Raw genomic sequence first — 13,970 nt, 5'->3', positions numbered from 1 at the left:
CCCCTGTCATCTTATCTGGTAAATCTAGTCAACCAGAGGTCCCTGTTCCAGGAGGGTCAGCTGTTCCTCATCTACGGCAATCCATTGTCAGTATTCCTTTGCATAGAATTGGGGTCTGCTGTTCATTTTTCCAGTAGTATGTTGGGTTACTGTCTGGAAGAGCCTTTTAACTGCTTTGCAAATTTTCCTAAACCAGAACAAGGAAGCTGATGGCTTCAGGTATTAATATATTTGAAGCTGAATTCATACATTGTTTAGACACTTAAGAAAACCAGATAAGATAATGTGAAATACATTTTGGAGAAGAGGTTCCAACAGGAAGAGAGCGAAGGTTGATGAGATGTGAGAATGGATTAGCTAAATAGGAGGATAGGGTGACCTGGAGCCCAAGAGTGAGGCCCAGGGGGCGGGTCCTGGCCCCAACCCTGACCCACCTGGAATTCTTCTCAATCTTGGTGTCAGAGTTCTCAGATGGATATTGTAAAGAGGCAGCAAGTATAATAAGCAAAGTGAGGAGCTGTGGTTCTGGAAAGCCTTGTCCATCCAGTGTATGACTTTGATACTCTCAATTTAAGGAAGAGCGTTGAAATCTCCTCACATTTCCTTTAGAAATTCCTGCTTGAAATCTGAGCACGTCTGTATCGCTTTCTTCTCTCCTGTCCCCACAGTCCCTTTCTTCTTTATGTAAAGAAAGGAGAGGAATGAAAAGTTTGTCACAGTGATATGATTGATTTTGTCCATATAATTTTATGAAACTGATATTAAAATGTACATAAATAACTACATATACGCTCTCTTTATATGTCCCCCAGTAGCAGAAAAATTGGTATGTTACACATTTCTTAAAATGTGAGCTTGACCATTAATCCTACCTTTGTTTTTGTGAAATTTACTTTGATAGTTCCTAGAAATGCAAATTACTAATGTTTTACAGAGCCAGGGGTTTGAAAATATGGTAATACATTTCAAACAGGAAGACAGAAAATGAACTCCATTTTTTATTGTTCTTGTTTCCTTGGGAAAGCCATGTGATTCAAGGTCGCTTAGGCAAACACTTAAAAAGTGAAAATGAGCAAGGTGGCTCAGTGGATAAAGGCAACTGCCACCAAGCCTGACAAACTGTGTTCTATCTCAGGACATGAAAGGTGGAAGGAGAGAGCCAGCTCCCATAAGTTGTCCTCTGACCTTCACTTGCATACCATAGTGTATATGAGCACGCACGCACACACACACAACATAAATAAATAAAAATATAATAAAATGAAAATAATCATAACCCCTGCTAACATCTGATGACTCTTTTAGCTTACCCAAACTACTTTATTTTGGGATTACTGTATCTTTCATTGGATTGATTGGCCTAGCAGCAGTTCATGAGATTGGCTTCTACTTCTGCAGTCACATGTCCTCCTCCGTTAGTGTAAATGGAAGGCAGGCATTGAGATGTCATGAATACTCTTGCCAGAAGCAATTTGAAAGTGGCTAGCTGGTGCATGTGTGGATTATGTCCTCCTTTTCTGTTTCCAGTAAGTGCTTGCATTAACTCTCATTCATAGCCAGAAGCAATACTTTATTAGTGACTCGGGAGAGCTCCAAATACTGACAGCCGTGAATTCTGATGGGAGGAGTACAGCCGGCAGCCAGGCAAACAGATTAGAATAGAAGACAGCATTGACGTTTGGGAATTAATTTCATGAAAAAAGATCATTCAGAAACATATGCAATTTACTGCAAACACAAAGCAAATGGAGACATGCTGGGTGTTACTCCCCTGCCCCCAATCCAATGTCCATGCAGTAGTAATCATATTTCCTTAAAACACTGACTAATGTATATGATTAAAAGGCATAGAAGATACTAGCCTAATACTTCTGAATTTAAAAAACAGCTTGTATATTAATAGGGAATTCTGGACATTAAAAAAATATTTCTCATGTTAGAAATTATAACTCTGGGCTGGAGAGTTAGCTCAGCAGTTAAGAGCACTGGCTGCTCTTGCAGAGGACCTAGGTTTGATTCCCAGCACTCACATGGTAGCTAACAATGGTCTGTAGCTCCAGTTCCAGGGGAATCCAACACCCTCTTCTGCATGACACAGATGCACTCACATACATGCAGGCAATACATACATACACATAATAAAAATAATAAATGAAATTTAAAAAAGAAATTATAGCTCCTAGGGGAAAAATTCGTATCTTTAAATCAGATTACCAAATAAAAGTCCTGACAGGGAAAAATGACCCTTCAATGGTTTATCATCGCATACGATCCTCAACTGTTTAAATTTTCATCGTTTTGCTCTGTTCTGCAACCCCAAACAGAGACAAATACGGAATTCATTTTTTTCTGGGCGAGGGTCCCTCTGCTACATCTTAATCCATTCTATATTACTTACTGTTTGGTGCACATATGGGTTGTCCTAGGGTCCTTTTTTCTAGTATGAATAATGTTGCTGTGAACATTTAAATTTTAAAGTTGGATGTAAACTTCCACGGAATGCAGTTACTGGGTGGACACAACAAAGTTATGTTTTATTTAACAATGAAATCGGAAAACAACTGCAGATGACCTGTGATGCCTTTATGTCCTGACCAGTTCTTCCCCGTTATGAATTGTTCTAGGTAGGAACATCTTCACACTCCTTTTAAGGGTTGCCACTGCCTTCTCTTACAGGTGTATTCTTCCTTCTGAAGATACAGTTCTTTCACACTCCTCTAACAGAAAAGTTCCTTTAATTTTCTAAGAATTTTATGTGTATAAGCTTATTGTCTGCTTGTGTGTGAGTGCACCTGTGTTGTACAGTGCCTGTGGAGGTCAGAAGAAGGCGTCGGGTCCCCTAGAACTAGAATTATGGACCGTTGTTAGCTGCCATTGGTGCTGGGAGTCAAATCTGGGTCCTCTGCAAGAGCAGACAGTGCTCTTAATTACTGAGCCATCTCTCAGCCCCTTGGGAGTTTCTTGATAAATGTAATAATTCAGCTGTTATGGCAAAACTGGAATTTCGGGAGTATGTGGATCCAGTATTGACCATTGTATTGACTCTTGCTTCATAAAGTCCATGTCCTTACCCTATTCCTCCTGACCTATGCATTTCAAAAACACTATGTTCTAAGTTAAGAAAATGTAATGGAAAAAAAATGAATAAAAGAAGGAAGATGAGCAAGGACTCTGAGGATCTGAGGAAATGGTGGAAATGGTAAATAAATCAGTGATTGCTGTGTTTGAACTTCAGAGCAGAGGGGAGAAGGGTCATGGGTGGACCTTTTGCTTGATTTTGCTGGTGATTATAGGAATCTAAAACCCAGAGTGTGAGAGAACAGCATACACACATCGATGTCCTGTTATTGACATTGCACAATAATTATATAGGATGCAGTTGTTCCTGGGAGACGAGGTGATCAACATGTACCACCTCTCTGTTGTCTTTACTGCTTCCTGCAAAGCTAATTATCTCAAAATGAATGTTTGGAATTACATTGTATTTCTGACTGTTAGTTTCGTTTTCGCCACAAACTGCTCTAAAAGGACCACGGTCAGTGAAGGGAGCAGTTACTCACTAAAGCCATCGGTGAAAGAGGCCGTCCTGATTGCAGACATCACAGAGATCTGCGTGGATTCTTTCCTGGGGAGCTGGGCAGCTGTATTCCTTTGAGGCTGTGTTTTTTCTGGAGTTCAGGAGCATAACTTTGGAGGCGTGTAGTGCCACGTTTCCTCTTCATGTGCATTACCTCTGAAAATATTTCTTTGTCAATAACACATCCATTATTAAAATATTTGGAGCATATTCTTTTTGCATTTATATTAGATTCAATCATCTTCTACAATACTACATTAGCAAATGACTCTCCTCATAGAAAACCTTCATGGCAATTTGACAAAGGATGATTGGTTTAACTATATAATATCCTTAGGGAAAATGTAAATATCTTGGAGGAAGATGGACTAAAAACTTTTAGTTGATTGAGAAGTCTGTTATGTTTAGATGGCTAACTCAGTACTCACTGATATAGTTATTTCTAATCATTTTACCCTAGAGTTTCTTGGTATATTGAGTGACATGAAATTTTCTAAAAAATGTAAGAAGTGTTTCATCACTCTCTTAAGAAAATAACAGACCAAGTAGGGAGGTGGGATTAAAAATGTGGAGAGGAACAGGGTAAGCCTTACTTGTTTGGATTCTGTTCCAACTCCGTCTAATATGCCCTGGTATGCATCAGACATCGCTTTGCCTTTTGTTTGTCCTAATCAAGTAGAGATTAAACCTTCTTTGACTGTTCAAATGGTGTATTGAGAGCGTACATCTGAGCAAATAATTTATCAAATGTATGAAAAAGTGCACAATGGCAGTTTTACTGAATTATACAATTTCAGAGGTGAATGGAACTATACCTACCCAAAACTCAAAGTGTCATAGAGACTAAAATCTCACACCATCAATTGTGGATTGGTCTATTTCAGTTTTATCAGGTTAGGCTTGGAAGCTGTTGTTAAGTGTATACGTGTTTAAGATTGTTGTATCCCCTTGGTAAGTGGTCATCTTTCTCTTAACGAAATGGTCTTTTATACCCTTCATAGTAATTCTTACTATGAGGTATACTCTATCTGATAAAACCAATAAAATTTTGACTACTATTAGAGTGATATACAATTAACCTATTTGATTTCTTTAATTTATAGTATATTTCTTATAGGCAACATATAGTTACATCTCCATTTGCTATCTAATTTGAAACCATTTCAATTTTTAATTGAATTTTTGAGATTTTCATACAATATAACTTGATGGTATTTAGATACGTTTCCCTATCTGCACCTCCTCTTCCTTGCTCCCTGTCCAATTCAGTGTACTCTATTGATGATTATTTTTTCCTTCTGTTAGCATGCATAGCACCTTCTAGTGCTTTGAACACTGGGCAGTAGAAATGAGGCTTTGAAATCAGCACCAGTTTGATTTCTACAGTTCATGTATGTAGTGACTTCAGCATAGGTGCTTACTGTCCAGTTCTGGTGGGTAACCAAGAGCCAGAGCAATGACCAGTATTGTTGGAAGGTCAATGTGACCCCTAGTCAACAGCTTCTAGAGAGGAAATCTGTTCCTGGCATTGAGGTTTATTTTCATTATCCTATCATGTCTAGATGTGGCAGTGCCCCCTGCTATAGGGTAATTCTTTTAAATATCTTTTTATAATGCATATAGTTTTATAGTGTTAATTATATTTATAAAGTATATAATATGTATACATTAAGAAGCCTCCGTAGTGGTAGGTTTCCATATGACTTTTTTCTTTTTTAAAATATTTCATTTATTATTTTTATTTTATATGTATTACCTGCATGTGTGTAAGAGCACCTGTGTCATGCAATGCCTGAGGAATCAGAAGAGGCCATTGATTTTCCCTGGAACTGGAGTTACTGATGGTTGTTAGCTGCCATGTGGGTGCTGGGAATCGAACCCAGATCCTCTGCAAGAGCAGCCAGTGCTCTTAACCACTGAGCCATCTCTCCAGCCCCATATGCCTTTTTCTAAAGGCCTTTAGTGTTAATCATTGTGATTTAGAGTGTTTATATCACATTTAATATGGTTATGTATTAATTTTAAGTGTATCAACATCTCTTTCTTTAAATGTATTCTATTTACTCTTTGCCCATTTTCAAAGCCATTAGAGGGTGCAGGTACATTGCATAAATTGTTATATACACTGAGCTTTGGGCCACAGGTGCATTCTTCCTTACAAACACGTTTTTAAAAGGCTGAACCTTTGGTTTCCAAAGGTTGGAGGAAACAAAGCTAAATGATAACTAGAGAAAATATACATTCTGGGGCAAGATTTCTAAAGATTTACTTTGAAGTAATATGGTCAAAAAGGCTGAAATATCTGACATGCTATCTAGATATGTGCTTAGAATTACTTTTTATTCTAATAAAGTGCTTAGAATTACTTTTTATTCTAATAAAACCAAACATAAAGGAAATGCTTACTTCCCCTCAACAAAAGGCTAATTATTGACAGAAAGACTGGAACTTTCTCAAAAGTGAGATAAGGGAGTTCACTTATAGGCAACCTTATACCCCTTCCGTGGAAATCCTCATGATCACACTGGAATTATGGTATGTTGATGCTCCTACCACATGCTTATTTCTGGCAGTATCTTAAGTCTTTAGTCATTTTACTGTGAATTAATATTTGATTATAGGGAAAACAAACAAGCATATTTAGATAGTGCTATATTTGAAATAAAGGGAAATGTTTCTTTGCAATAAAGTTAATTATTATTTATTTGATTGACACAGAGGAGCCCTTGATAGTATTTATCTTGACACTTACTTTATTTACATTTCATGCTCTTGGGTATCTTTTTGGCTCATCAAATGTTGAGGAAATCAGTCATAGGGTGATGAGGTGATTGTAAAGTCTCTGAAATGTCCTGTATGAACAAAGTCAACACACACTCTACCATATCACTGCCTACCATAGGTACTGTGGTCTTTTTTTTTTTTTTTCAATTAAAGCATCAATGGAGGCAATTTCTTTTTAGTTTATTCCTTTTGTAGCCTCAAGGTAGTAAAATAGACTGTCTAGCCTGAAGCAAATACAGAATTATAACATGGAGATGCAAAAAACTATAAAACAGAGACTTAAGGGTGCTAGAGAGATGGCTCAGTGATTAAGAGCACTGGCTGCTCTTGCAGAGGACCCAGATTCAATTCACAGCACCCACATGGTGGCCAACAAGTGTGCACCTGGAACTCCAGTTCCAGGGAAATCTGATGCCCTCTTCTGAATTCCTCAGGCAATACACTCATACATATAAAATAAAAATAGTTAATATTTTTAGAGACTTAATTCAACCAGACATGTATAAATAAGAAGCACTAAATGATGAATCATGTGAAAATATCTTGGGTAGGTGTTAGTAGCATTAAAAATGTAGGAAACAGCATATTTTAAAATAAAATGGAGATCTTCTTTAAAGGGTAAAAAAAATCATTCAATTTTATGTCTTACAGGGTTTATACTGAGTTCAATATTGTATGACTGTATTAATTCAACTGTGAACCTAAACATTTACAGCCACTTTTGAAAGAGATGTATCCTTGTTCTGGAATGTGTTACTGAATATGTTAAAGGTGTAATGAAATGCTTCTTCTAATCATGTGGTTATTGAATTTAAAAAATTTGAAAAAAGAAAATGTCTTGGGTAGGGCTAAGAAAGGAAAGAGGAGCACACTTAAAAATAATACCTTTACATGTATGTCGATCAGATGTTTTATTTATCTCAATGAAATAGGTATGATAAAGCCAAACTATGGGACTCTTTTAGGAAATAAAATAATGGGAATGGGACTATCTGGTAGTATTCCCAGCAAATGATGCAAGTTCTGTAGTTTTTTCATTTCTTTTTCTTACCTTATTTTCCATTATAAAATACATGGCAAAACTTTAATCATTTCCTCAGAGCTCTGAAGTTTAAAAGTGGAAAAAAATCATGTAAAACAAGTGTAAGTGTGGTCCTGTAAGGACAAAGTGGTTACAGAACTTGGCATTCTAGATCCGTCTTCAGGAAGATAATAGCCCTTCAGAAAATAACCTCTGCTGTTTGTCAAACCATGAACAAATGTGAGAGAAATCCGTGGCTGCTCAGCACAGTTGCATCCAGGCACTGAAGTGCACGTGTCAGAACATGTGTGATGAGTGGGTGGGATGGTGCTAGAATTCACAGGCTCTTAGGATATCCATACATGCCGAGCCCTCTGGAAATATTTCTGCCACCTACAATCCTAACACTTCACTTAGCTCAGGTGCAGTGTCATGCCAGAAGCCAAGGCGAGGAATAATAGGCTGAGGTGGAGAAGTAATGCTTGTGATGAGGGGAAAGACTGAATTCAGAAGACACACCTGTTTCCCATATTTAGTGTATGAAGCATTAATGACTATAGATTAAAAGAGAGTGAACAGATGGTGCCAGGTAGAGAAGGGTTGGGATGTATGTACCCTTGACTCTACAGTAATAAAAATAAATAATAATAGCAGCAATATTAATAAAGAACAGGTAATTTTTATCAATCTAGATTTAAAAGAAACACAAATTGAATACAATATCTTATTTCATCCTTGCAACCTTGTGAGATAATTGTAATGGTTTCTGGTTGCTAGCCCACCTTCCTCATCCTCTCCTTTCTCTTCCCTTTGCCATTCTTCTTACCATCCTTCTCTTCCCTCCTTCTTCTCTTTCTCCTTCACCTCCTTCTTGAGAAAGAGACAACTTGATCTCAGAGACTGAGAGTGGGCAATTAACTACACACTGTTTAGTGGAATTAGCCCACATCCCTCCCCAACCTGCATCCACACTTACTTCATTGTGACTCTCCATTTGAACCCCCAACAGCCTTTAATAAAGGCAACTAGGCTGATGCTATCTATCCAGCAGTGATTTTATACTCTCCACATTGTTATGAAGCACGTAATTCAATAGTGTGTATAGCAACATATCCTTAAAGCCCAGCTGGGACTGCAGATTTCCTGAGGCTGAGACATCCTGAGGAGAATCTTTAATGTCTTCATTTCATTACTTTACCAGTAATGGCTGAGAAGGATGTGTTATTTGCATATGAACATGACCTCTGAATAGTAGGTAGAACTAAGTAACTGTCAGTAGGAGTACCTATTAAAACAAACTAAGGAATTACAAGTGAAATGGAGAAAGGACTGGGCTGGCCTCCTGAGTCCCCTGGGAAGCCCAGGATCCCAGGGCAGCACCCCAGGGTTCTGCTGATTCACCCCAACCTCAGTACTACTTCTCTACATGTGTTTCCAGGTTAATTGCTTCTCTAGACCTGGGATAAGAGGGAGTGAAAGTAATAAAGAAATATCACAAAGAAATATAATCTAAGAAGGTATCATCAGCAGTAACTAATGAGATGAGGGAAAAATTCAAAATATGTAATAGTTCCTCAGAGGTTTCTGCTGATATGTATAAAATTCCCAGGGTACCATATTGGTGTGATGTATTGGCTATGAACATCTTATGTACATTTTTCCTAGTATTCTTTGAAGCAATCATAGAAAATAATAGCAGAAAAAGTATGCTATTTCAGCATTGTACCTGGGACTCTCGGTTGCTAGTTAGCACAGAGCTTGGGAGGTTTTCCTACCTCTGAACTTTACAAGGATGTGGGAGAGAGCAGTTATCTCAGCAGAAAGATGCAGAGGACAAACCGTTGCCATCAGCACACATCTACACTTGGAAACACAGACTGGCCCAGAGCATGGAAATATCTCCTTGCTGCATTCTTCTTTGGGAGCCATACCAACTCCCAAGCTTTGACTGTATCCCTTGTACATTTATTTAGTACCAATGCATCCTGTCAATATATCCAATACATTACAATATATACAGTTGGGTGCTAGGGATGTGTCTTGGTTGGTAGATTGCTTATCTCCATGCACCAAGTTCTGGATCCAATCCACAGCACCATGTAAATCTAGGTGTGGTGGTATATGTACCCATAATTCCATCACTTAGGAGGAGGAGGGGACGGGAGGATCAGAAGTGGTCATTCTTGGCTACCTAGCAGGTTTGAAGCCAGCCTGGAATACATGAAACCCTGTCTCAAAAAATAATGTATAAAATTATGCAATAAGAGTAATCAATAGCACAGAGTCCAAATTCAAATGCTCAGCTATTTGCTAGGTGTGTAAACCCAGGCAAACTGTCCAACATCCCCACAAAGGCATGATAAATAATAACACTGTGTCCTTGGGCTTCCTTAAGAATTAAATGACACAATCTATCTAAAATAGACTGCATCTGACCCAAATTTCTCAAATCCTCAGTAAGTATTGGTTGTTGAGCTGAATATGAAAGGAAGTGGGTATGTAGCAGCCCACCGCATCCTTTATGTGAAGAGGGAAGGAGGGATGGCAGAGGTGATGGCAGCGGTTCTATTGAGTGTTGAGGAAATCCATGCATTCTCTCTGGCTAGGACAAATGTGTATATTTCTGAGATGCATGCTGTAATAAATCTCTCTCCATACAGAAAACTAAGATGCAAGAGTGGAGGGCGTGCCTCATTGTAAACATCCTGTTTTGAACAAAGCTTTTCCCATCTTCTAGATATGACCTGAGGAAAGATGAGAGTTTTCAGGTCAATCAGATGTCAGTACTGGCCTCCAGTAGTCCACCAGCCATCTACTGCATCAATTCCCAGACTTGACAAGTCAAAATATAAAAGAAAATAAGCAAAACAAAAATATATGTATGTTTTAAGATTCTGGATCAAAATGGTTTCTGCTTAGACATATTTAAAGGAAAATAGAATTCTAAACAAAGATCAACTCTGAAAATGGGAAATTGTTGAGTCTGAGCTCTAAAGAATTTTTAAAGTTGGAAAGTAGAAGGAAATGGTAGACAAGTGTAGGAGCATCAATTAAAAGATCTTCACATACTATATATTTCTCTGCGCTTGCCTCAAGGAGGGAAGGATTTATTTTGGCTCAGATTTTCAGGCATAGTGCATTACGGTGGGGAAGTCAATGCAACAGGAGCATGAGGTAGCTGGACACATTGTGTTCACATTCAGGAAGCTGAGAGTGATGAATGTTGCTGCTGAGATCCCTTTCAACTTTCACTCAGTCCAGGACCCCAGCCCATTGAATGGTGCCGCCCACATTCATGGTGAATCTTCCCACCTCAGTTAAAATCGGAAAAAAAAAATCCCTCCCCGACATGGTGACTCTAAATCCTATCAAGTTTTCAGTCAAGACTAACCACCATGCCATGTGAGATCATTTTATAAGTTACTCTGTGCTTTAGATAATTTCTCTACTTTTAATTTTAACTTTTTGCAGTGCTGGGCCTCTAACCCATGGCCTCACATACAGAAAACCATATGGGTTGCCCTTGAACAGGTCTTTTAAATGTCTGTTTTCAATAAGTCTGTAAGTATTGTACTTCCTAGTATAGGGATTAATCTCTTGTATTTAGCAAAGGGCACATCCTGCACTTTGGCTATCATGTGCATTGATCCTCAGAAAAGACAGGAATGATGAATTGATAACCTACGCCACATCAAATCTTTCTCCATTCAGGGGAAAGCTAGCTGTATTTCAGGGTGTCAAGGAGTCACCCTCTGACTGTGAAAACAGTGTAGGCCTCCTCCATTTAATGATTTCTTCATTAAGTAATTCTTCTGCCTCTTGTTTCTAATGTGAATCTAGGACTCTCTTAAATTTATGATGTATTTATAATCCTACACTTTTCAATGTCTTGTCATAGATATGTTCAGTAATTTGCTCCTCTTATGCCATTTTTCTTTTTTTTTTTTTGGTTCCCAACAGGTGCTGGTGGCTGGACCCCACTTGTGTCAAATAAATATCAATGGCTACAGATTGACCTTGGAGAGCGAATGGAGGTCACTGCTGTGGCCACCCAGGGAGGATACGGGAGCTCTGACTGGGTGACAAGCTACCTCCTGATGTTCAGTGATGCTGGAAGGAACTGGAAGCAGTATCGACAAGAGGAGAGCATCTGGGTATGTTTTATAATAATAGTAATAGTAGTAGTAGTAGTAGTAGTAGTAGTAGTAGTAGTAGTAGTAGCTGTATGTTGCTGCACACTGTTGAAGTAGTAGCTGTATGTTGCTGCACACTGTTGACAAAACAGTGTTTCAGCTGATACATAATAATTGCATGTATTCATGGAGAGCCACGTGATGTTTTGACACATGTGTACACTGTAATAACTGACTCAAGATATATAAAAAATATTTTGGGATAGGATCTCAAAAACACAACAGAAGCAGAAGTAGACATATTAGTTACTACCAACCTGAAACACTCTGCACAACACGGGAAATAATCAAGAGTGAAGAGACAAGCCTCAGAAAGAAAGAAGAGAATTAAATTAACATACGGTGAAAAACAGGATCTTAAGGATTACTTCAAAAATATTTCCTAACTGAAATCTGGAAGTGTATTTCAATAAAACACTGAAAGACCCTGGAGGTACCATGCCCCTGAGTGGTGCAGAGATTAAGAAAAATATGTCTTATATAACTTTTTTCTCTTATTTTGCTTTAATAGTTTAAATACATTCTTTCCTTCTCCCTGATTTAATCTCATTTTTCTGAAAGATACTGAAAGTTTGTAATTAATTCAATGAACAGTTTTTTTGACTAGTTTAGGAACACGGCTTTGAACTTGAAGAATCATGCTTTCTTCATTATACAACACACTGCATCACACAACATGTAGGTTGCAGATCTCAGTGAGATCCTCTTGAATACGTTAGATTTCCTCAGAGCCATGATGTCATTTCTAGTTCTCAGTCTATGTCAATGCCTCTTTGAAGAATCCCTTTTTGTTTAATGTTCATGAATTTAAGTTTTAATAATATATTTATTATATCATGTTAGAAGTAGCACAAAAATGTTTAAAGCGTTGGAGACAATTTCCCTGTAAAAGTGATACTGCAAAAGATGGAGCTTATGAATTTTGCATAGTATTTATAATTTTACTCTCTTCCTCCTCCAAAAGTAAATAAATGATGAAAGGCCCATGAACGATTCAGTTCTGAAGCTCAGAGGAAGCCTACTGCCCTGTTACCAGCCCAATGGCGCGTTATCTGCCTTTTATGGCTTTTATCTCTTGATTCCAGATTATAAATGCCTATGATGAAATAAATTAAATGGCAAGGTTCTTATCAGAAAATAACAACAGATATAACTCCCTGGTCCCAACCGCTGTAAGGAGTGTATGGCTCTTCATTGGAATGATGACTTTTCTGATGCTCCATCACAGTGTGAGCATCCTCTGAGCATCCCAGTGTCTCTCATCCCTATATCTCTAGTATGGGTTGAATTGCAGTCCTTCCAAAGTGATAAGCTGAATTCCCAACTTCTAGTATTTAGATCTGTGACTTTTTCTTGTAAAAAAGTTATTTTAAAGGTGGTAACCAAGTTAAAAGGTCAGTAGAAGTTGCCTAATCCAGTATTACTGATGTTCTCACAAAAGAGGACTTCGGGACACAAAATCAGGTATGTGCAGAGGGAAATAGTGTGAAGATTCACAGGGAGAATGCCCTGTGGTGAAGGAAGATGGGAGTGAAGGAGCACCTGAGGCAGTTGAGAGCTAAGAGATGGCACATTTGCTGAATGGATGAGCAAAATTTATCCTCTCCCAGGACACCTTTCTTAAATAACCACACTGAAGCATCCCCTCCTGAACTCTGCCCATCTTTAGGACTTACTGGAACTAAAGCAATGACCATGATGCTTAGGAGGGTTTGGGGCTCTGTCATCACTTTGAGCTAAATGGTATTTGAGGATAGGACTTAAATTCTGCATCTCCTTCATCTTCTGTTGCCATGACTGGCAAACCCTCCAATTTCATGAATTCATTTCCTACCCTGACTCACTGCACAGAATTTTCTATGTTGAGCAAAACATTGCCACAAAACAACTTGGAGATGATTACTCTAAGCATTCATTGATGCAGCACAGATTCAGAGACTTGCAAATGAAGTGGGACTTACACAGGTCTTGTAGAAAGTGTTATGATGTGGAGTGTTAGAAAGTAATTAATAAGAACATCCCAGAAGGCTGAAGCAATGTGAACAAAAGCGTGGATAAGACATGAGGCACAGCGCAGCACTGAGATGTATGCACTCCTCACGCCAAGATGGGCTGTAGGCTTTGACTAAAGAATTTCAGAAGAGCAAGGGTCTTGAGTTTGGATCATAAAACAACTGCCAGATACATGACTTACTTGAAGTACTGCATCAGCATGTCAGGGAATGTTTCTCCCTTCATTTGTCCTTTATTTCAGCAAGTAAGAAAAGAAGTACAAGAGCATTCAGGGACTCTATTATTGTGACAGCTCAGTCATATTGATGAGCTATCCCTTCTGCCTACCACCTGCTGCCTTTCCCAGAAATACAGTTCACTAGCTGATTGCATTTATTATTTA

At 38.4% G+C, this 13,970-nt stretch overlaps 1 protein-coding gene across 1 annotated transcript in view; it reads left to right on the top strand.

Annotated features, from left to right (window-relative positions):
* Window positions 1–13,970, top strand: part of LOC103742088 (contactin-associated protein-like 3) — a 229,478-nt gene that overhangs the window by 43,323 nt on the left and 172,185 nt on the right. The window contains exon 3 of the mRNA XM_008843066.1: window positions 11,343–11,536. Coding sequence (XP_008841288.1) covers window positions 11,343–11,536 — 194 coding nt within the window. The remainder of the gene's footprint in view (window positions 1–11,342; window positions 11,537–13,970) is intronic.

The sequence above is a fragment of the Nannospalax galili genome, unplaced genomic scaffold (assembly GCF_000622305.1).
Source record: "Nannospalax galili isolate Female #2095 unplaced genomic scaffold, S.galili_v1.0 scaffold1360, whole genome shotgun sequence".
Taxonomy (NCBI): domain Eukaryota; kingdom Metazoa; phylum Chordata; class Mammalia; order Rodentia; family Spalacidae; genus Nannospalax; species Nannospalax galili.
Note: the sequence above shows the minus strand (reverse complement) of the source record. Positions and strands in the feature narration are given on the sequence as shown.